The sequence below is a fragment of the Pantherophis guttatus genome, chromosome 6 (assembly GCF_059756535.1).
Source record: "Pantherophis guttatus breed Tessera chromosome 6, ASM5975653v1, whole genome shotgun sequence".
In the NCBI taxonomy this organism is placed as follows: Eukaryota; Metazoa; Chordata; class Lepidosauria; order Squamata; family Colubridae; genus Pantherophis; species Pantherophis guttatus.
This window is the reverse complement of record NC_142068.1, coordinates 2,975,858-2,999,703: the sequence shown is the minus strand read 5'-3', so window position 1 is coordinate 2,999,703 and position 23,846 is coordinate 2,975,858. Positions and strand designations below refer to the sequence as shown.

Below are 23,846 nucleotides of genomic sequence, written 5' to 3'. Positions count from 1 at the left end.
TCTGAACCAAACGACAGGTCTTCTTCGACTTACAACAGGTTCATTTAGCGACCATTCAACCACCATTCAACCTAACAAAGGCACTGAAAAAGGTGACTTGAGGACTGTTTTTCCACACTTACGACCATTGCGATGTCCTGTTCTGCCCCAGCTACGGACCCCAAAGAACGCAGCACATACAAATTCTGTACAAAACTTAACTTACTAAAATAACTCAGTCTTTTTCAAAACAAAGGCTGTTAAATAAACTTTCTTAACAGCCTACAAGAATCCTAAAATAAAGTAATCACAATCTTACTAAGGTTGGCAGAAAGCCCAGAAGCAATTTGCAGAGAATCCAGACGCGAAGGAGAGTGAACTAAAGTTGTTCCCTGCAAATTGCTTCAGTCGGCGTTCTTCCTTAAATAGGGTAAGGGAGTGGCCAATTAGCCCCAAGCCTTACTCTCGAGGAGACCTCCTCCTGAGGAGCCACTCCTGCCTTTTGGCAGCTCTGCGCGCCCATGCACCGAGAAGAGGCTCCTCCTCTTCTTCCTCTTCACTTAAAGGAGCTTCTGGAGGTTCTGAAGGCCCTGGCTGAATCCCCGCCTCTGGCATCACATCTTCTCCAGCCTCCTCACTGTCTGACTCGAGTGCCAGCTGCACAGGCTGCTGGCACAGCACCACACCAGCCTCCTCACTGTCGTAATCAGCTACTAGTTGCACAGGCCGCTGATGAGCCACAATATGTCCCGACGGTCAAAACGCTTGGCCACTGACTCATATTAATGATGGCGACGGTGTCCTGAGATCACTTGACCCCCCTTTCGCGACCTTCTAACAAACGAAGTCAGTGGGGAAGCGCGGATTCACTTAACAACCGTGTTACTCACTTAACAACTAATCAGAATCAGGGATAAGAGCTGGAAGGGACCTTAGAAGTCCTCTAGTCCAACCCTCTGCTCAGGAAGGAGATCCTACACCATTTCAGACAAGGGGCTGTCCAAGTCTTAAAAAACCTCCAGTGAGTCACTTTAACAACTGTGGCCAAAAAAAAAAAAAAGTGTCGTAAAATGGGGCAAAACGCACTGAACAAATGTCTCGCTTAGCAACAGGAATTTGGGGCTCAGTTGTGGTTGTTAAGTCGAGGATGTAGGCTGCTGCATTTCGAACCCATGGAAGGTTTTAGATAGCTTTCAAGGGCCGTCCCCAAAGAAGAGGGGTTCCACATAATTTTACCACCGGTTCGCCGTGCACCGAAAATGTGTGCGCCTGCCTTCCGTGCATGCATTTCACTCGCGCGCGCGGCTTGCACGCGGCTTAGAAAACATGGTTAAAAAGGACGGCATAACATCAGGGCAGTGGGCACCACCCACTACCGGTTCGAACCCGAACCGGCTGGATACCACCACTGGCCGCCCCACGTGGAGGACATTGCAGTAGTCAAGACGGGAAGCGATCTGAGCGTTAAGGACCAGGTCTTTGTTCCTTACCTCCAGGAGGAAATCCCGCAGAGCCACGAAGGTGGGCCGATCTTCCGGTTTGTGCGCCCAACACTGCAACATGACGTTGTAGATATCCTGGGGACAATCCTCCGGTCGGCCGAGTTGTTCGCCTTCCTTATCGATCTTGTGCAGAATCTTTATTGGGAGAAAAGCTGGATTTAGGAGAGCCAGTTGGGTGTTTCGGTTGGAAAGCTGCCAGATCCAGCCTGGGAAGCGTTGCAGGTAGTCCTCGACTTACGACCGTTCGTTTAGTGACGGTTCCAAGTTACCACGGCAGTGAAAAGAAGGGACTTTATGGACTTTGTCACACTTTAGGACCGTTGCAGCATCCCCGTGGTCAAGGACAGGCAGGTCCTCGACTTACAACAGTTCAATGAGTGACCAAAGTTACAACGGCCACTGAAAGACGTGACTTATGACCATGTTTCATAGTTGCGACCATCGCGGCATCCGCAAGGTCACGTGATCAAAATTCATACTTGCTTGGCATCTGGTTCATACTTATGACGGTTGCAGTGTCCATGGGGTGATGTGGTCCCCTTTTGCGACCATCTGACCAGCAAAGTCAATGAGGAAGCCAGATTCACTTATTAATTTAATAAGTGAATAAATTAATAATAAGGTTATTAATTTATCAACAGGAGTGATTCACTTAACAACCGTGGCCAGAAAGCTCGTCAAATCGGGCAAAACTCACTTGACAAATGTCTCGCTTACCAACAGAAATGTTGGGCTCTATTATGGTCATAACTTGAGGACTTCTTGCAATAAAAATTCAGAAGCTTAGCAACTGACTCCTATTTACGACAAGCGCAGTGTCATAGATTTGCGATCTTATGACAAGCGAAATCAATGGGGAAGCCGGATTCACTTAACGACCAGGTTACCATCTTAACAATTGCAGCGATTCACTTAACGACGATGGCAAGGAAAGTCATAAAATAGGGGCAAAACTCACTTAATTGCCTCGCTTAGGAACAGAAATTTGGGGGTCCGCTGTGGTCGTTAAGTCGAGGACTGTCGACTTAACACCCCCGGCCTTTCCCATCATACCTGGCTGCCGTTAAGGCCAACCCAGGGCTCCTGTCCGTAGGTGAACATCTCCCAGAGGGTCACGCCGAACATCCAGGTGTCGCTGGCATGGGAGAAAGTGCGGGTCTTCAGACTCTCTGGGGCACACCTGATCCATGGTGCGGGGCAGCCCAGGTGGAGGAGAGAAAGGAGAAAGAGAAGTGGTCAAGCCCCTAGACGGAATGGGAATTTTCGACTCGCCTGCTTTGCCTTGAGGTTTGCGCCTCTGGGTTATTAGCCACAAACTTTTCTCGTCGGCTGGCCCTCCGCCAGTCTTTCGCTCCGGCACAACGGCCGCGGCCACTCCCTCCCAGGCGCTTCACCGCAGCCCATACACAGAAGAGGGTTTCGTCCTAGGTTTTTTGACACCTGGGACAGTTAGGGCCAGGGGTGAAATGTACAATTTGTTACTACCGGTTCTGTGGGCGTGGCTTGGTGGGGGGGTGTAATGTGACAGGGTGGGCATGGCCAACTTTTTTTTTTTCTTTTTAACTTTTCAAAGCATTTTTTCTATGCTTTGAAATTGTCAGAGGTATTTTTTAAAAAATACCTCTCTGACAATCCCAGGTGAGTTGCCTGATCGGCAGAGAGGTATTTTTTAAAAAATATTTTATTATTATTTATTATTAAATAAATAAATAAATAAATATTATTATTATAAAAAATATAAAAAATATTTTACTATTATTTATTATTAAATAAATAAATATTATTTATTATTAAAAATATAAAAAATATTTTTTTAAAAATACCTCTCTGCCGATCAGGCAACTCAGCTGGGATCGTCAGAGACTTTTCAAAGCATTTTTTTTACCACCTCTTCGGCTAAGAGGTTGCAGAAAAAAATGCTTTGAAAAGCCTCTGATGATCCCAGCTGAGCCCCGCGATCATCAGAGGCTTTTTTTTTTTTTTTTACTTTTAAAAGCATTTTTTCGTCGGAAGAGGTTGTAGAAAAAATGCTTTTAAAAGTAAAAAAAAAAAAAAAAGCCTCTGATGATCGTGCGGCTCAGCTGGGCATGGGGGGGGGGCGCGCAGGGATTTTTGCTGCCGGTTCTCTGAACCACCCCCCGCCATCGCTACCGGATCAGACGATCCGGTCCGAACCGGGAGCATTTCACCCCTGGTTAGGGCGCAACAAATCAGCTAGAGGAGGGAGGGAGGGAAGGAGGAAGGAAGGAAGGAAGGAAGGAAGGAAGGAAGGAAGGAAGGAAGGAAGGGCGGACCTTGGTGAAATGGGAGGGAGAAGGAGGGAGAAGGAGGGAGAAGGAAGAACCCTTTTCAGGCCAGATATCCAAATCGATAACTAATGACAATGAATAATTTACAGAATTGATTCCCACCCCCCAAAAAAAGGGGGGAGATGTTGGCAAACATCCCATTCAAGATTTAGAAAGGAAGAAAAGGAAAAGGAAGAGCCTTGGTGGTGCAGCGGACTAAGTGCTGTTATGTAGCGCTCCATTCCCGCCCCTGCCTGTTTCCCCCCGTTCAAAGGGAAGCATTCCTGGTTCTTTTAAAAAAATTTTGCAAGGGGAAGAGTTAGTTGTAATTAATTTCTTAACCAAAAGCAACAGATAGAAGCAATTCGGTTTGTTGGTTTGTCTGTTCTTTTCCTCCAGAGACATGTTTGTGCAGATTTCAGGAGTGGGTGGGAATGGTGTGTGTGGCACACAACAATCCACACACCTTTCGTGCTGTTAATAGGGGACCAAATAGGCGGCCAATTAGGAAGACAAAAGGAGGGAAAATATAACAAAAAGATAAACACTGCCTAGAAAGGAATCTGTCTGTTGCAGGAAGATATAAAATCTAAGTTAGGGTATCTGCTCAGACGCACAAACACACACTCACTATTTGCTATAACCAAATCTTTGTTTTTTCCTACGTGAATGAAAGATTTGACTTCTGTCCCAGTTGAAATAAATTGTGCTTGTTTCTGCCCATTTCCCCAATTTTTTTAAAATTTTTATTATAGTTCAAAAAAAAACCAAGCACCCTGCTGCCCATTGGGAGACTAAGGAGACTAAGATAGATCTATTTTGGATTTATTAGTCCTCATCAGTTAGCCCCACCCTCATCCCATGTATCCTCCCTGTAAAGGTACAGTATTTGTTTTCTTTTCTTTTCTTTCTGTAGGCCTTTATGTGTATTTCTCTTTAGCCAGGTTCTTCCTACATAAACCAACGTAAACCTACGTAACTGATGAGGACTAATAAGTCCGAAATAGATCTATCTTAGTCTCCCAATGGGCAGCAGGATGCTTGCTGGCTGCCTGAAAAAAGCCTAGAAAATAGTGCATTGTGATTTCACTGAACTGCATAAAAATCTTGGTTTACGTAGGAAGAACCTGGCTAAAGAGAAATACACATAAGGCCTACGAAAAAGAAAAGAAATATTTACATGTTCTTATATACTACTTTACATTTCCAATACTTATTGATTACCATAATTATAATTATACCATCATCTATAATTATAATCCAACATTATCCTTTATCTCTCTCCCATCGTTTCTGGATCCAACCATACCACATGTTCCAACTACTATAAAAATCTGAGATCCATTTCCCCAAGTTTTCAAGATGCTCTTGAATCTTGATATTGCCCTCTAAGGCATTTGCTCTCTCTCATATATTTATTATCTACAAATATAATAATTACTTTTTTTCTAACCTCTCATTCTAGAGAGTTAGAAATATTTTGAACAACACAGGATGGCAAAGCTATGGCAGAGGTGGCATGTAGAGCCCTCTCTGTGGGCACGCGCCTCCCGCCAGCCAGCTGGTTTTCGGGTCTCTGCCGCACACGGGCGGGAGGGGCAGGGAACATGCGGGAGATGCGCGTGCATGCATGCATGGGGTGCACACGGAAGGTGGGGCACACGGGTTATGCATGCATGCCCGGGGACACATGGGGGCTTGCATGCACATGCGTGGGAGCGCACAGGGGGTCTCACGCACATTGCATTATGGGTGTGCTTCGGTGTGTCGTGTGAACGCAGCCCGGCATCCTTGGCAAGAGGGAGGGAAGGCGACTCTCACCAGGCAAAGGGGACCTTGCGATGCTCCTGCATGATGTAGTGGTCGTTGTTTTTGGGCAAGGCGCGCATGAGGCCGAAGTCTCCGATCTTGACCAGGTCATTGGCAGCCAGCAGGATGTTCCGGGCGGCCAGATCCCGGTGGATGAAGCGCTTGGACTCCAGGTAAGCCATGCCGCGGGCGATCTGGATGGCGTAGTGGCAGAGGGTGGCGATCAGGAAGTGGCCCAGGTTCTTGCGCAGGCGGTCCAGCAGGGAGCCCAGCGGGGCCAGTTCGGTCACCTGAGCGGCAAAGGGGCCACAAGGACCGGGGTTAGGAAGAAACCACGTCCACAAAGCAAACCCTGGTTGTAGCCATTACAGGTATGCTTAACAACCACTGGGCATGCTTAATGACTGCTGGGATTCGCTTAACGACTGCCTGGACTCGCTTAATGACTGTTGGGTATGCTTAATGACTGCCAGGACTCGCTTAACGACTACTGGGACTCGTTTTCGACTGCTGGGTATGCTTAATGACAACCACTGGGTATGCTTAACGACTACTGGGACTCGCTTAATGATTGCCGGGACTCACTTAATGACTGTTGGGTATGCTTAATGACTGTTGGGCATGTTTAATGACTGCCAGGACTCGCTTAACAACTACTGGGACTCGTTTATTGACTGCTGGGTATGCTTAATGACTGCTGGGACTCATTTAACAACCACTGGGTATGCTTAACAACTACTGGGACTGGGACTCGCTTAATGACTGCCGGGACTCACTTAATGACTGTTGGTCATGTTTAATGACTGCCAGGACTCGCTTAACAACTACTGGGACTCACTTAATGACTGCTGGGTTCACTTAACAACCGCCACAAAAAACGTTGCAATTACATCGTGACTCACTTAAGGACCATCTTATGACTGCCATTTACGGTCGTTATCAAGATCAGACCGCACGGACAAGTGAACCAAGGTCATTATCCTGCCTGCCGACATCCCTGCGAACCCCCGGCCCCATTCTCTACGCCGGGCGTCTTTCTCCAAGGTTCTGTGGGGGGGGTTTGAAGCCCGGTGGGTCCCTCACCATCTTCATGGGGTTGGAGAGCACCACCCCGTAGAGGCGGATGAGGTTGACGTGGTCCAGGGAATGCATGGCGTTGACCTCGCGGATGAAGTCGTCCAGGGCTTCCGGCTGATTCAGGACGTCCGTCTTCAGGCACTTGACTGCCACGTTCAGCTGGGGAAGGGAAGGGCGATAAATCTCTCGCACCGACAGATCTAGAATCAGATCCCGTCCCTTTTCTAGATCCACCAGCCAAATCAGACCCGGTAGTAGACTTTATATTCTCAAGCTTCCTCTTTCCAATATGTATTCAAGATGGACAGAGATTAATATACATATGTATTGGTATGTATGGGTGTAGGTAGGTAGATGGATGGATGATGGATGGATGTATAGATAGATAGATGGAGAGATGAATATAGAAATTAGATAGATGGATGGATGGATATAGAAGGATAGTTAGATGATAGATAAATGGATGGATGGATAGATGGATAGATATATATAGGATAGATGGTTGGATGGATAGATGAATATAGAAGGATAGTTAGATGATAAATGGGTGGATGGATAGAAGGATGGATAGAAGGATAGGTGAATATAGAAGAATAGTTGGATGGATGGATGGATGGATAGATAAATATAGGATAGATGGATGGATAGATGAATGGATAGATGGATGGATGAATACAGAAGGATAGATGGATGGATAGATGAATATAGAAGGACAGATGGATGGATGGATGGATAAATATAGGATAGATGGATGGATAGATGAATATAAAGGTTGGATGGATGGATGGATGGATGGATGGATGAATATAGAATGATAGTTAGATGATAGATAAATGGATGGATGGGTGGATGGATGAATGGATGAATATAGAAGGATGGATGGATGGATGATGTATAAATGAATATAGAAGGATAGATGGATAGATGGATGGATGGATAAATGGATGGATAGATGAATATAGGATAGTTAGATGGATAGATGGATGGATGGATGAATATAGAGGATGGATGGAGATATACATGTATGTATGTACCGTATATAGCATGTTATGTGTGTTATGTATGTGTACACTTTTAAGAGCAGGCAACAGAATTTCTATTTATTTATTTAGTCATGTTTATATACTGTGTATTGGAGGGGGTGACCCTTTGAGAGCTGCATGCCACGAAATTTCATTTTAATGTATGCCGATTAGAGCACATACAAAGTGACAATAAAGTTTTTTTACCCGTAGCATTTTCAAATTCTGAGGATTACTCCTTTTTCTTACAGGCTTCCTTCTGTTTCTGAGAGGTTGCACTTTATAATCGTAAACCTGGGAGGGGACCCCAAAGATCATCTAGTCTAGGCGTCCAACCTTGGCCACTTTGGAGACTTGTGGATTTCAACTCCCAGAATTCAACTCCTCAGCGGCTAGGGAATTCTGGGAGTTGAAGTCCACACCTCTTCAACTTCCCTAAGTTCACTCTTGGGACGGAAATTACTCCCAGGAGTAAGTCTTCTCTTAAATAAAAACTGATCTCTAAGTCCACTCTTGGACTGAACTTACTCCCAGGAGTAAGTCTTCTCTTAAATAAAAACCGGTCCCTAAGTCTGCTCTTGGACTGAAATTACTCCTAGGAGTAAATCTTGCCTTAAATAAAATCCGGCTAGCTGCAAGCAGCACCCTCCCCCCCGTCCTTGCTTACCACCTTGCCTGATGGGGCGCACCATTCCCCGCGGCGCACCACCCCAAAAGAACCGTCGCCCAGTTTCTCCAACAACACCAGGTCCTTCTCGCTGATGAGGCAGGTCAGGGCCTGTTGTTGGGCCTCCTCGAGGGCCACCGGGCTTGACTGCTTGCTCAGGAGACTCGGGGGCAGCGGTTGCATCTCCGAGTCGGGGCGCTTCCCGCTGAAGACCTGTGGGGACAACAGAGGAACATGAGCGACACAAGCTGGGGACCGAAATTGTGAAGGAGAACAATTCTGGGTTTTTTTAAAAAATTATTTTTATCCTACCTTCAACCTAATATGCCTTCCTCCTCCTATTTTCCACACAACAGCCCTGTAAGGTAGGTTGGGCTGAGAAAGAGGCCCAGTCACCCAGCCGGCTTTCATGGTGAAGGCAGAACTAGAAGTCACCGTCGCTTGGGCCTAAAGTCAACCAGCCTGCTTTCGTGCCTAAAGTGGGACTAGAACTCACAATTTCCTGGTGATTGGTCCAAAATCACCCAGCTGGCTTTCATGTTAAGACAGGACTAGAACTCACTATTTCCTGGTGATTGGCCCCAAATCACCCAGCCGGCTTTCATGCCTAAGGCAGGACTAGAACTCACCGTCTCCTGGTGATTGGCCCAAAGTCACCCAGCCAGCTGTCATGCCTAAGGCCGGACTAGAACTCACCAACTCCTGGCTGCTAGCCTGGTGTCTTAACCACTAGGTTCACTCTAAAATAGGGTTTTCGCCCTATTTTTTTAACGTTCTGATTTCATCAGTTTAATTTTTCTTCTCCTATATTTTTTCCAATGCTTCTTACCCTAATTTCCTGTCTTGCCTTATCTGTCACTGACCAGTATCAGTTTTAACGTAGGTACACACCTCTATGTATTCACTTAGTAGTGTAATACACCTAACGTATAACTCTGGTACTTTTCTCTAAAAAGTATTTTTACTAACCGATTATGTTTTCTTGGCAACCAAGCTTGTTTTTCCACTATCTTTTCTTAGGAGTGTTAATTTCCACTTTCCCAAGTTACTTAGCAGTCCTGGGATTTCCTGGTGGGGAGCCATCCCAGTACTAACCAAATCACGATCTGATCCGATGACATATTTCAAAGTCAGTCAAAGTTTCCTTTCTCCTACATTATTATTGTGACTCCTGTGTCTTGCCCAAAGCACCCTCCTTCAAGTCGGTTCTTTCGCTTTTTCTTTTTAAAGATTCCGCCAAGTTTCTAGTCCTCAGGATCCCCCCTTTCTCTGACCTTGCTCATCCAGGATTTCCGTTTACACACAGCCTTCCTCCTCTTCACGGCCTCCCAGAGGCGTCTCTGACCTACAGAAATAAATAACAAGCAGTCACAAAACTAGGAAGAAATCAAGTCCTCTCCAGATGTTTCATTCTATGTATTTGCTCCATGTTGGAAGGGTTTTTTTTTTTGAGCTAGGTAATTCCACCAACATTATAGAAAGTTGACACTACGAGCTCCATTTTTACTCTAATCCACCCAGTTGCAAAATACTGAATTAGAAGTTCTCAAACTTGGCTTGCAGCTAGTCCTCGACTTACAACAGTTCACGTAGCGACTGAATTTCCAATGACCCTGAAAAAGTGACTTATGACCATTTTTTCATACTTATGACCGTTGCCGCACCCCGTGGTAACAGGATCAAAATTCAGGCGCTTAGCAACTGGCATATAATTTAGGATGGTGGCAATGTCCCAGGATTACAGGATCCCATTTTGTGACCTTTCCAGCCAGCTTATGAGAAACCAATTCAATGGGGGAAACCAGATTCAATTAACAACCATTTGCTTAACAGTGGCAAAAACGGTTGTAAAACGGGACGCAACTCTGTCTTGCTTAGCGACAACTCATTTCACTGTCTTGCTTAGCAATGGAATTTGTGGGCTCCACTGTGGTTTAAATCGAGGATTACCTGCACATGGAAAAATTGCTTTAAAATCGGTCTTCTGAGCTATAGATAGTCCTTGTCTTAACAACAGTTCGTTTAGTGACCGTTTGAAGTTACAGCGGGGCTGAAAAAAATGACTTCTGATCATTTTTCCACACTTAACGTCCGTTGCAGTCTGGCAACTGGCCCATATTTATGACGGTTGTGGTTTCCCAGGGTCATGTGATCCCTTTTGACAAGCAAAGTCAACGGGGAATCCAGATTCACTTAACAACCATGTGACTCACTTAGCAACTGCAGGGATTCGCTTAACAGCCACGGCAAGAAAGATCGTAAAATGAGCCAAAACTCACTTAACAACTGTCTCACTTAGGGAAAGAGATTTTGGCCTCCGAAATGACAGTTGTAGAATTACAAAACCCTCCAAAATTGCTCCTTTCCACCTAATTTTGCAAAACGTCCAGGCCCGGAGAGATGGGATGGGATGGGCTGAAGGACCACTCACCCGGTCGCCCCATTCCGATTTTCTCCAGGTCCTCATTCTTGACATACTCGAAGTGCGACAGGCGAGTGACGTTGAGGTCATCACGGATCCGGAGGAAGTACTGCTGAAGCTGGACTTCGGTCAGGAGTTCGAGCAACCAGTCAGTCCCTTCATCAGCCTGCATGCCACAGCTCAACTTCTGAAAAGGGAAACTAACGTCAGGATGGGCAGCCACCACCGAGGACCACAGAGCTTGGTTTGAAGAGGAAGTGCTCCTCAAGGGATACCGCGTCCTCCCTAAACCCTCTGGAAGAGCTAAATGTTGCCCGCGGAGGCTGAGAAGACACCAAAACACAAGCCAGACTAATTATACCACCATCTCTAGACCACCCCAGAAGTTCTAGAGAACTTCTGAAGGAAGTTTTATTATTACACTCACTGTAATTGGGCATAATTGTCTTCCACGGTCTGGGAGGGGGTGTTTAGATCTTAGATCCTGTGCATGGTTGACCACTCTTGAGCTTAGAACGTCTGCAGGGTTCCATGAACAATTCTAGGCTCAAGAGTACTCAACCATGGCAACCTGAAGACCTATGGACCGGCTCCCAGAATTCTGGCTGGGGAATTCTGGGAGTATAGTCCATAGGTCGTCAGGTTGTCATGGGTGGAGGCCTCTATTTCTAGATCAGGAGTTCTTGACGCTCAAGACGCACAAGTAGTGGGCGAGCAAATGAAGCTTCATCTGTACATGCAAAGGATCTAAGACCTAAACATCCTCTCCTGGTCCGTGGAAGACAATTTTTCTTCCAGAACTGGTCCGTTGTGCCATAAGATTTGGGATTGCGGTTCTAGATCAGGGGTCTCTGTCATGGAGGTTAAATCAATGTACCGTAAAACCTTATCTCTATAACAATTTACTATTTATTTATTTATTTAAATTTTTATACCACCCTTCTCCCGAAGGACTCAGGGCAGTATACAGCCACAATAAAACAACATATATCCATAAAATTTAAAAACAGTTTAAAACATATTAAATAATTTGGCCCTTATATTAAAAAACTAAAAACACCCAATTAAAATTCGTTTTCTAAGCCAGCCCTGTCTGTTGAAACAATAGTCTTAAGGGCACAGCGAAAGATACGTAGGTCGGGGATCATACGTATCTCTGGGGGCAATTCATTCCAGAGGGCAGGTGCCCCCACGGAGAAGGCTCTCCCCCTGGCTGTCGCCGGTCGACATTGTTTGGCCGACGGCACCCTGAGGAGACCCTCTCTGTGGGAGCGTATTGGCCAGTGGGAGGTTATCGGTGGCAGAAGGCGGTCTTGTAAATACCCTGGCCCTAAGCCATGGAGCGCTTTAAAAGTGGTAACCAACACCTTGAATCGCACCCGGAAGACCACCGGGAGCCAGTGCAGCTCGCGCAGGAGAGGTGTGCCATGCCGCTCCCATAATCACCCGCACGGCCGCATTCTGGACCAGTTGGAGCCTCCGAGTGCTCTTCAAGTGGAGCCCCATGTAGAGAGCATTACAGTAGTCCAGACAGGAAGTGACGAGGGCATGAGTGACCGTGCGCAGGGCATTCCGGTCCAGAAAGGGACACAACTGGTGAATCAGGCGAACCTAATAAAACTATAACAAATGAGACTTACTAGCTGTTCACAATAAACTGTTTTTATTGACATAATAATAAAAACAATATCTATTCAAATACTAAATAGTATGTCATTCCTTTTCTTAAATATCCCGTCAGATATATATATGTAATCACTCTATATGATTATAGTTCTGGCTATTCTTCCTCAGAAGAAGGAGTCTTTTAATACATCAGATCTACCTCTGATCCCTAATCAGAAATCTCCTAACTGCCAACTTACTGATGATTAACTGTCTTCAGAACTGCCTTCTGAAGACAGTTAGTCATCAGTAAGTTGGCAGTTAAAAGATATTGGACTAAAATCCACACATGGCTGGAAAAAATGATAAAGAAACATATTTACTTTAAACCAGGGTAGATAAAAATCAATGATTTTTTTTTAAAAAAATCAAAAAAAAATAGATTTTTTTTATTTAAATCAGATTTTTTTGATTTTTATCGAATTTATTTTAATAAAAAACTTTTGGGGTAAAAATCTATCGTAAAATAGTTTTCTATTTAAGATACATAAATAATGTAGTTTATTCAGCCTGAGTTATGTAGCAGGAGGCTGTAGATTCTGCAACACTGGGACTATCGGTCAGTCAACAGTGGGTCAAAGGAGTAGCAGAGATGACAGTTGCTCTTTAAAATTATGATTTAAATCGAGTTGATTTAAATCAAGCCTTTTTACTAGTGATTTAAATCATGATTTAAATTGTGATTTAAATCAACTCGATTTAAATCAAATCCACCCTGCTTTAAACCAGAGATATTTTTATTAGGGATTGTACCAGAGACATATAATAGAGAAATGAAATACTTAATTGTGAATGTTTTAACGGCAGCTATAATTGTATTTGCCAAAAACTGGAAAGGAGAGAAGATACCTACTGATGATGATGTTATTAAGAAAATTTTGGAATGTGCTGAAATAAGCAAATTGACATTTGAAATTAGAGAACAGGAAGATAAACATTACTATTTGATATGGGATTTATTTTTATTACTGGCTAGACAACAAAGCACGGAAATGAAATATTTTGTTTTCCTTTTTGTTTTCTTTATGGGAGATAAGTTATTGTCAAATAATTGGTAAATGAGAATAATAATGTAGTAAATTGTCAAATAAGAAAATGTTGGATAAGGGATTAAGCACAAAAGATTTGTAACCGATCAACACACTTTTTATAATTGTAATGGATGATATGTTTTACGTTTTTTGTTTTAAAATAAAAAAAAAAATCCAAAAAAAAGAACTGCCTTTCAATTGCATACTGACTGCAAAACTGCCCTTTAACTGACAACTAACTGACTACTAATTTTCTGTCAGGAATCTCCTTTTATACTGTCCCAGTGACAGTTAGGGGAGGGAATATAAAAGCCCTGGAGATTCAAACCCATCAGCTGCCTTCTGATTGGCTCACCCACTTGTCCATACCAAAAGCCATTAATAGGCACAGCAATTGAGAAACAACTTTTCTCTAACAGTCTCCAACCTTGGCAACTTTTAGACTTGTGGACTTCAACTCCCAGAATTCCTCAGCCAGCTTTGCTTAGTCTCTTGTAATCCCTTCCTCTGCAATCTCTCCACTTTGGCAGGTAAGAGAAATGGCTGAGGAATTCTGGGAGTTGAAGTCCACAAGTCTTAAAGTTGCCAAGGTTGGAGATCCCTGTTCTAGATGACTTCACCTTCTGTGGTGAAATCTCCCCGTGTTTTCTCACCGACTTTTCCTCACCCTGCTAGCCTTCAAAGCTGTGGACTTCAATTCCCAGAATCCCCTGGCAAATAAAGCCAGGGGATTCTGGGAAACCTGACTGGAGCAAGCTTGTAAAATAGATTAAATAACTTTTATTGTTGTGTTGTTCTTTTTACTTGTCAGCACACTGGCCCACATTAAAAATGAAATTCTTTCTCTCTTCAAGAGAAAGTGTTTATCTATCCAAACACCTATACATAACACATATACACGTGCTATATACACATATAAATATAAACCTGCACCATACATACATATATACACATATATATTTATATAAATCACTGTCCATTTTGAATATGTAGTGGAAAGAGGAAAGTTGAGAGTTGAAATTCAGTGTAGAGAAAAGTCAAGTCTTACACTTAGGCAAGAAAAACCAAATGTACACAGTAACAATAACAGAGTTGGAAGGGACCTTTGGAGGTCACCTAGTCCAACCCCGGTGAGTTCTAGTCCTGCCTTAGGCATGAAAACCGGCTGGGTGACTTTGGGCCAATCACCAGGGGACGGTGAGTTCTAGTCCTGCCTTAGGCATGAAAGCCCGCTGGGTATCTTTGGGCCAATCGCTAGGAGATGGGGAGTTCTAGTCCTGCCTTAGGCATGAAAACTGGCTGGGTGACTTTGGGCCAATCACCAGGAGACGGGGAGTTCTAGTCCTGCCTTAGGCATGAAAGCCGGCTGAAAGCTATCATGTTAAAGTTTGATGCTTTGAGTATTTTTGTAAAAATAATCAAGGCAGGATGCAAGTAAGTAAATAAACCTGAAAGCGCTCGAAAGCTGGCCTGCGGAGAGGAAGCTTGCTTGCTTCCTATTTCCCAACCCCCCCAGGCCCCCCCCCAGTGGCCTGCTTCCCTCCCACCCCCATCCTTATCCGCTTTGCCATGTCTGCACGTCACACTGCCGCGTCTGGCACGAAACGATGGCAGCAGCAGCAGCTGGCACCTTCATCAGCAGTCCCCCTCCTCCGTCTCCATCCGAGGGGAGTGGGTGTCCAGCCCCCCCCTTCCTTCTCCACCCCCCCCCCCCCACCCTCCAAGAGGCACATCGTGTATATGGGAGACAAACGGGGCTTTTGTTCGGCGTTCCAAACGATTCCACATGCCTCTCACGGTCGAAATCCCCCGTGCCAAGCGGAATCTGGAGTTTGCATCACAACCGCTCGGCGGAAAAGGTGCGATTGTGCAGGAAGTGACAAACCCCGGGGTCTTGGGAACCAGTCTGAAGGAGTTGGGATGGAGCAGTTAAAAAAATGCAACGCGGAGGGGGTGGGGGGGAGGATTGGGAAGAATTGAGGAAAAGGAAGGAGAAACAGCTGTGCACAAACAACAGTCCTGGGACCCAATGTTCCAATGCCAGCATTAGGCTTTTTTTTTGCAACTGGGTGGAAACTACTCTTCGAATTACAATCCATGCTCAATGAATCAGAGCAGAGCTGGAAGGGACCTCGGAGGTCTTCTAGTCCAACCCCCTGCCACAAGCAGACCAGGGGTGGGCGAATGTCGCTCTTTTACAACCTGTGGACTTCAACTCCCAGAATTCCTAAGTCAAGCTGTCTCAGGAATTCTGGGAGTTCAAGTCCACAGGTTGTAAAAGAGCCACAATTGCCCACCCCTGCCCTAAACCATTTCAGACAAACGGTTGTCCGATCTCTTCTTAAAAAACTCCAGTGATGGAGCAGCCACAACTTCTGGTGGCCAGCCGTTCCACTGGTTAATTGTTCTCACTACAGGAAGTCCTCAACCCCTCCCTCCCTCCCATCTTCCATTCATTCATCCATCCACCCACCCATCCATGGTGGCACAGTGGTTAGAATGCAGCATGGCAGACTGAATCTGCCCACAGCCAGCAGTTTGATCCTGACCGGCTCATGGTTGACTCAGTCTTCTGTCCTTCCAAAGTCGGTAAAATGAGGACCCAGATTGTTGGGGGGCAAGAGGCTGGCGCTGTAAGCTGCTTAGAGAGGGCTGGAAAGCACTGTGGGGCAGTACAGAAGTGCTTTTCCTTCCTTCCTTCCTTCCTTCCCCTTCCCTCCTCCCTCAGTTGTTAGAATACAGCATTGCAGGCCGACTCTGCCCACAGCCAGCAGTTCAATCCTGACCGGCTCAAGATTGACTCCCTCCTTCCTTCCTTCCTTCCTCCCTCCCTCCCTTCTTCCTTCCTTCCTTCCCTCCCTTCTTCCTTCCTTCCTTCCTTCCTTCCTTTCTTTCTTCCTTCCTTCCTCCCTCTCTTTCTTCCTTCCTTCCTCCCTTCCCTTCCCTTCCCTTCCTTCCCCTTCCCTCCTCCCTCAGTTGTTAGAATACAGCATTGCAGGCCGACTCTGCCCACAGCCAGCAGTTCAATCCTGACCGGCTCAAGATTGACTCCTTCCTTCCTTCCTTCCTTCCTTCCTTCCTCCCTCCCTCCCTTCTTCCTTCCTTCCTTCCCTCCCTTCTTCCTTCCTTCCTTCCTTCCTTCCTTTCTTCCTTCCTCCCTCTCTTTCTTCCTTCCTTCCTTCCTTCCTCCCTTCCCTTCCCTTCCCTTCCCTTCCCTCCTCCCTCAGTTGTTAGAATACAGCATTGCAGGCTGACTCTGCCCACAGCCAGCAGTTCAATCCTGACCGGCTCAAGATTGACTCCTCTTTCTTTCTTTCTTTCTTTCTTTCTTTCTTTCTTTCTTTCTTTCTTTCCTTTCTCTTCCTTCCTTCCTTTTTCCTCCTGCAAAAGACTGAGCTACCCATGTTTAACTGGCATCTCTGCACCTAGAAAACTACCTTCTCCAAAGGCAAGAGATCAAGGCAAGCCTCTTCATCCCTTAAATGACTGGCTTTATCACCAGCAGCTTCCTTTGCATGATTTATGTATCTGTTCCCGGTTTTTGTTTTGGCTTCTGTCCTTTCCTCTTTTAACATCTGGCCTGCAGCTGCAGGTGCGCTAGCCTTATCTGAAGGCCATTCAACCCCTCTCCCAGTTGAACATCTGCCCTTTTCTGGAAGCCTGTTTGTCTCCTTTCCAAGGACAGCAGCTGTTCATCCTTGGCTTACCGAGGGACAAATCCGCCCCCGTCCCTCCACCCCACAGGCCCTGCGAAAGAAAACAATTGTTCCCCACGGATCCCTGACACAGGGGCTGTGTGCCCACACCGGGCATCGCCCGGGCACTGAATTCATCCATTTTTCCAGGCTGCGAAAAGGAAGTTGGGGTCAGTGGCACAACTGGAGACATCACATAAGTGACACTGCCCGGGTGCAACGCAAAATCTGCCAACGTTAAACTTGGACAAACATAGCAGGCAGTGCAAATGGAGCAGGAAGTGGGGGGGATTTGTAGCTGGATAGGAGAAAAGATTGCGAGATGAGAAGATGAAAGTAAAAAGAAATGGAGGGAGGGAGGGAGGGAAGGGAGAAAACAAGAGGGAGGGAGAAAGCAAGTGAGGGAAAGATGGAGGGACGGGTAGTGGAAGGGAGGGAGGGAGGGAGGAAGAAAGCAAGAGAGAAAGCAAGAGGGAGGGAGGGAGAAAGCAAGTGGGGGAAGGAAGGACAGATGGATGGATATAGAGGAAGAAAGGAAGGAAGGAAGAGGGAGGGAGGGAGAAAGCAAGTGAGGGAAACATGGATGGACGGATAGAGGAAGGAAGGAAGGAAGGAAGGAAGGAAGGAAGGAAGGAAGCAAGGGGGAGGGAGAAAGCAAGTGGGGGAAGGAAGGACAGATGGATGGATAGAGGAAGGAAGGAAGGAAGGAAGGAAGAGGGAGGGAGAAAGCAAGTGAGGGAAAGATGGATGGACAGATAGAGGAAGAGAGGGAGGAAGGGAGGAAGAAAGCAAGTGGGGGAAGGAAGGACAGATGGATGGTATAGAGGAAGAAAAGAAGGAAGGAAGAGGGAAGGAGGGAGAAAGCAAGTGAGGGAAAGATAGATGGACGGATAGAGAAAGGAAGGAAGGAAGGAAGCAAGGGGGAGGGAGAAAGCAAGTGGGGGAAGGAAGGACAGATGGATGGATAGAGGAAGGAAGGAAGGAAGAGGGAGGGAGGGAGAAAGCAAGTGAGGGAAAGATGGATGGACGGATAGAGGAAGGAAGGGAGGGAGAAAGCAAGAGAGAAAGCAAGAGGGAGGGAGGGAGAAAGCAAGTGGGGGAAGGAAGGACAGATGGAGGGATAGAGGAAGGAAGGAAGGAAGGAAGAGGGAGGAAGAAAGCAAGTGAGGGAAAGATGGATGGACAGATAGAGGAAGGAAGGGAGGGAGGAAGAAAGCAAGAGGGAGGGAGGGAGGGAGGAAGAAAGTGGGCGAAAGGAAGGACAAATGAATGGATAGCGGAAGGAAGGAAGGAAGGAAGGAAGAAAGGAAGGAAGAGGGAGGGAGAAAGCAAGTGAGGGAAGGAAGGAAGGGCAGATAGAAGAAGGGAGAGAGGGAGAGAGGGAGAAAGCAAGAGAGAGGGAAGGAGAAAGCAAGTGAGGGAAGAAAGGAAGGACAGATGGATGGATAGAAGAAGGAAGGAAGAGAGAAAGCAAGAGTGGGGGAAGGAAGGATGGATGGATAGGAGAAGGAATGAAGGAAAGAAAAAATGGAAGGAAGGAAGGAAGGAAGGAAGGAAGGAAGGAAGGAAGAAGCGAATGGTAGAGACAGGATGGGAAGGAAAGGGAAAGGGAGGGGAAGGGGGAGGGAGGGAGGGAGGGAAGCCATGGGAATGGAAAGGAGGAAGGGAGGGAGGAAGGGAGGGAGGAAAGGAGTGAGATGCGAAAAGGAGGGAAGAAAGGAAGAAAGAAGGAGGGAGGAGATAAGGAAGGAAGGAGATGGGAAGAGGAAGGAGGAAAGGAAGGAGGAAGAAAAGGGAGGCAGAGAGAAAGAAAAAGGAAGAGGGAAGAAAGGAAGGAGATGGGAAGAGGAAGGAGGACGGAAAAGGGAGGCAGAGAGAAAGGAAAAAAAGGAAGAGAGGGAAGGAAGGAAGGAGATAGGAAGAGGAGGGAGAGAGGAGAAGGAAGGAAGGAAGGAAGGAATATTAGGTTTGCTCACCATTTTGGCTTATTTATAAAAATAATAAAGGTGAGAATCCTTCCAAACACACCCCCTCCCTCCGTCAACTCTTGCCTTTTTCCCTCCTTTTAACCGACTCTTCCTTTAGTCCCTGCTCTTTCTCTCTTTCCGGCCTTTTTTTTCCACTCCCGTCTTTTCAAGGCCCGAAATTTTTCCACTTCCAGAAGGACGACGACGACAACAACAACAACAACCCATCGCAAAGCTTCCTCCCAACCTGCCCAGCGCAGCCGAACAGGTTTATCTGACCTGCATGTCTGAATCCGGACACCTGTCCAAAGTCTCCAAAGACTCTCTGCTGCCCCCCGGTGTCTCCCTGCAGGTATGGCAACCCAGATGCTGCAGCCATTAAAAACAAAACTTTTTTGGCCAAGAATTCCTTGGCGAGAGAGAGAGCCACGAAGGGGAGTCTGGAGAGGAAATGAGCAATGAGTAACTATTGCTCGGTGTTGTATGGAGACAAATTGGGTCAGGTCATGCTTATTTCCATTGCGACACTGAGAAAGTTACAAGGGAGGCCCGAAGAAAGCAGCTTACGCAACTCGGGGCCTTTCTCACCGAATGTCCGTCAAGGGTCAAGCGTGGCCCGGTGTTCCACCATTCAGCACTGCAGTTCCCACGTTATGTGGCCAACATCTGTTTGCAGAAGACCGAGCCGGCGGATTTATAACGGACGGGCCCCCAATCGGCTTTTTCTTTGCAAATTCTGAGCTGCAGGCAAGCCTCGACTTACAACGGCTTGGTTAGCGACCGTTTTGGCACTGAAAAAAAGTGACTTACAGCCAGTCCTCAGGTTTATGACAGACAGGTCTCCGAACCTGCTCGTTCCGTACGAATTCTGAGATGCAGGTAGGCCTCGATTTACAACGGCTTGGTTAGCGACCGTTTTGGCACTGAAAAAAAGTGACTTGCAACCAGTCCTCGGGTTTATGACGGACAGGCCTCCGAACCTGCTCGTTCCGTACGAATTCTGAGCTGCAGGTAGGCCTCGACTTACAACAGCTTGGTTAGCGACCGTTTTGGCACTGGAAAAAAAAGTGACTTACAGCCAGTCCTCGGGTTTATGACGGACAGGCCTCTGAACCTGCTCGTTCCGTACGAATTCTGAGCTGCAGATAGGCCTCGACTTAAAACGGCTTGGTTAGCGACCGTTTTGGCACTGAAAAAAAGTGACTTACAACCAGTCCTCGGGTTTATGACGGAGCCTGGTCTTTCTGTGCAAAATCTGATCTACAGGTAGGCCTCGACTTACTACCATTCGTTTAGTGACCGTTCAAAGTTACACCAGCACTGAAACAAGTGAATTGTATTTTTCACACTTGTGACCATCGCAGCACCCCCGTGATCAAAACTGAGATTTTGGTAACGGACTCACATTTATGACAGTCGCAGTGTCCCGGGGTCACGTGATCCCCTTTTGCGACCTTCTGGCAAGCAGTCACTGGGGAAGCCAGATTCACTTAACGACGGTGTGGAGAACATAACAACTCCAGTGTTCACTTAAGAACTGTGGCAAGAAAGGTCATAAAACGGGGACAAAACTCGCTTAACATCTCGCATAAGGACAGAAAACTTTGGGCTCAATTGGCATCGTAAGCCGAGGACTACCTGGAAATGGAGAAAGCAGGATTTGCCCAACGACCGCATGGCTCACTTAACAATGGCAGTGATTCGCTTAACATCCATGGCAAAAACGGACATAAAATCAGGTTTGACTCACTTAACAATTACCTTGCTAAGCAATGGAAACTGGTCCCAATTCTGGTTGTAAGTCGAGGACTACCTGTACGATGTAGTGAACTGACACTTGCGGATAAAAGAAGGCAGATTCAGCCTTCTTCACTCTGTATACTTCACTATACAGCTGACTTCTGCTGTCCAAGGAGGCTCTACAGGTTTCTGAAGGAAGCTGAGACATTAATACAGGGAAAATACCTTCCTTTTCCTTCAGGAAAAGAATCCACTTTTTAAAAAACCCCGAGGCAAATTTCTTGAATCCCGATCCATCGTATTGCACCCCACTAGCACAGGATGTGGGGTGCTGCAGATCGGTCCCCGCAGAGAGCAGGACGGGAGGTGACTCTTAGCAAGCAAGCCAAGCTGCATTCTGGAACCAAAGATACATTGGGTGGGGACAACCGGAGAAAGCTGTGCTGAAGGGGAAGTTTTGGGGCGATATCTGGCGCTTCCTTACCTTGTAAACCCGGAAACGGGAAAGGAACAGGAACGACCGACGCCAGGCTTCAAAATGCTGCATCCTGGCTGGGCAGATAACAGAATAGCAGAGATGGAAGGGACCTTGGAGGTCTTCTAGTCAATCCCCCTGTTCAAGCAGGAGATCCTATACCGTTCCAGACAAATGACTCTCCAATCTCTTCTTAGAAACCTCCAGTGATGAAGCATCCACAACTTCTGGTGGCAAGCTGTTCCACTGGTTAATTGTCCTCACTTTCAGGAAATTCCTCCTGAATTCCTGGTTGCTTCTCTCCTTGGTAGGTTTCCATCTGTTACTTCTTATCCTGCCTTCAGGTGCTCTGGAGATGTTGGTCCCTGCTACCCAACCATCCTCTGTCTGTATCAGTTCTGGATTCGAGTGGCACAACCAGAGAGAGACAAGGATGCTTAGGAAACTGCAGCCAAATCCTTGAATAAGTCTGATTATTAAAGATGCAGTAAATCTCCCGAGATGCAAAATCTGACCCTCATCCAGTGCTGGCTTCCTCGGAGATAAAAATCCATTTAGATGCAGAGTTTCCCAAATTCCCACGCAAGGACCCCCATCTTCCATCCTAGGTGGCCGAGGTCACAGGGACGGTCGGCTGAGAAACCCAGATCCATCAGCAAAAACAATCCCTTGAACCCTCCTTCTGAATCCATCGGTAGAGCTGAGAGGGACCTTGGGAGGTCTTCTAGTCCAACCCCTTGCTCGAGCAGGAGACCTTAGACCATCACAGATCAACGGATGTCCAGTCTCTTCTTAAAAACCTCCGGCGATAAAAGCTCCCAAAACAAACTTCCGGTGGCAAGCTGTTCCGCTGGTTAATTGCCCTCACCGTTGGGAAGTTTTCTCCTTAATTCCAAGTTGAATCTCTCCTTGATTGGTTTCCACCCGTTGCTTCTTGTCCTGCCTTGTCTCGTCTCCTTTTCCCCCACCAAAAGAAACCATCACCTCCAGTTTCAAAAATCCACAGCTGCCGTCCGAATCCTCCGGCCACCTTCTTCCTTCTTGCCCCCTCCAACCCACTCACCGACCAGGCAAAACCTCCCCCTGCAGCGTTCCCAACCCCGTCTTCCCGGAGCAAAGGGATCTTGCAATCGGCTGAAGACGATTGCTCCTTGCAAAAAAATAATAATAATAACAATCTTGTTGTGCTTCACAGCGGCGGAGACTTTGGGTTGCCAGCAGGCGTGTTCCTTCATCCTCTCCTCCCCTCCGGTCAGTCCTCGGGGAAGGCCACTACTCTCCCCCCCTCCTCCTCCTCGCGGGCCCAGTCGGCCAGCCTGCAACACAGACCCCTTGGTATTCGCCGGGAATGCTCGGCGGGGCGGCTGCCAAGAGGTCACACATTTAACAACGGGGCTGGACAGACGATTTCCTGTGAGGCTCCGAGAGGGAATTTTTTTTTTTTTTTGCAAAACTGGACTTCCCGGCGACTTCCAGCCTGGGCTGCAAGAGACGTTCCTGAAAAGCCAAAGCTCCTTTCCCTGGGAAGGGGAACCAGACGGAGGATCGGACACCCTCCCTACCCCCACCAAGGCGGAGGCGGAACGATGCTGGCCGAAGGGGACTGGTAGGAGCCACCCCATACCTTCGCCCCAGAGGGAATGAGACAAAGAGACACAAACACGCTCTCTGCTGCCAAGATTCCCAGGGCCTGGGGTAGATACAGGCTGGCGAAAAGGAAAAAGTTTCTAGAAAATTCCAAGCGGTGGGATAAACCCTTCATACGAAATGGTCGGTGTAAGGCTGGCTTAGTTGGACTAGAAGACCTCTAGAGGAGCCCTTCTATGTTCTTGTTCCCGAGTTTAGTTCGCAAATCGCACCCACTCCTAGCTCTTGGGCGCTGAATCAGAATCAGAATCGAGCTGGAAGGGGACTTCGGAGGTCTTCTAGTTCAGCCCCCTGCTCAAGCAGGAGATCCTATACAATTTTGACACGTGGATTGTCCAGTCTCTTCTTAAAAGCCTCCAGTGATGGAGTACCCACAACTTCTGGTGGCAAGCAGTTCCATTGGTTAATTATCCACACTGTTAGGAAGTTTCTCCTTAATTCCAGGTTGCTTCTGTCCTTGATTAGTTTCCATCCGTCGTTTCTTGTCTTGCTTTCTGATGCATTAACCCTGATGGCACCCAAGCGTTTACCGACAACTCTAATATGGTTAGTCCAAATCTTTCTCTTGAAGAGTAGAGTAGAGTAAAGAATACAGAATAGGGTAGAATAGATTATAGAATAAAAAGTGGAATAAAAAGTAGAATAGATTAAAAGACTAGAGAATAGAATAGAATAGAATAGAATAGAATAGAATAGAATAGAGTAGAGTAGAGTAGAGTAGAGTGGAGTAAAGGAATGGAATGGAATGGAGTGGAATGGAATGGAATGGAATGGAATGGAATAGAATAGAATAAACAGAGTTGGAAGGGACCTTTGAGGTCTTCTAGTCCAGCCCCCTGCTCAGGCAGGAAACCCTACAC

The 23,846-nt window shown here is 46.6% G+C and overlaps 1 protein-coding gene across 10 annotated transcripts in view; it reads right to left on the bottom strand.

Moving 5' to 3' along the window:
* The window catches only part of TNK2 (tyrosine kinase non receptor 2), a 111,581-nt gene that overhangs the window by 42,548 nt on the left and 45,187 nt on the right, over positions 1-23,846 (bottom strand). For 8 of the 10 annotated variants that reach the window (XM_087871999.1, XM_087871997.1, XM_087871993.1 and 5 more), the window contains 7 exons: positions 10,776-10,953; positions 9,619-9,689; positions 8,345-8,557; positions 6,662-6,814; positions 5,591-5,868; positions 2,535-2,661; positions 1,470-1,616 (listed from right to left, as the gene is read on the bottom strand). In XM_087871999.1, the coding sequence (XP_087728125.1) occupies positions 1,470-1,616; positions 2,535-2,661; positions 5,591-5,868; positions 6,662-6,814; positions 8,345-8,557; positions 9,619-9,689; positions 10,776-10,938 (1,152 nt within the window). In that variant the 5' untranslated portion in view covers positions 10,939-10,953. Of the gene's footprint in view, positions 1-1,469; positions 1,617-2,534; positions 2,662-5,590; positions 5,869-6,661; positions 6,815-8,344; positions 8,558-9,618; positions 9,690-10,775; positions 10,954-21,348; positions 22,728-23,846 lie in introns of those variants that run through there. The other 2 variants (XM_087871994.1, XM_087871992.1) reach the window with 2 other exon arrangements.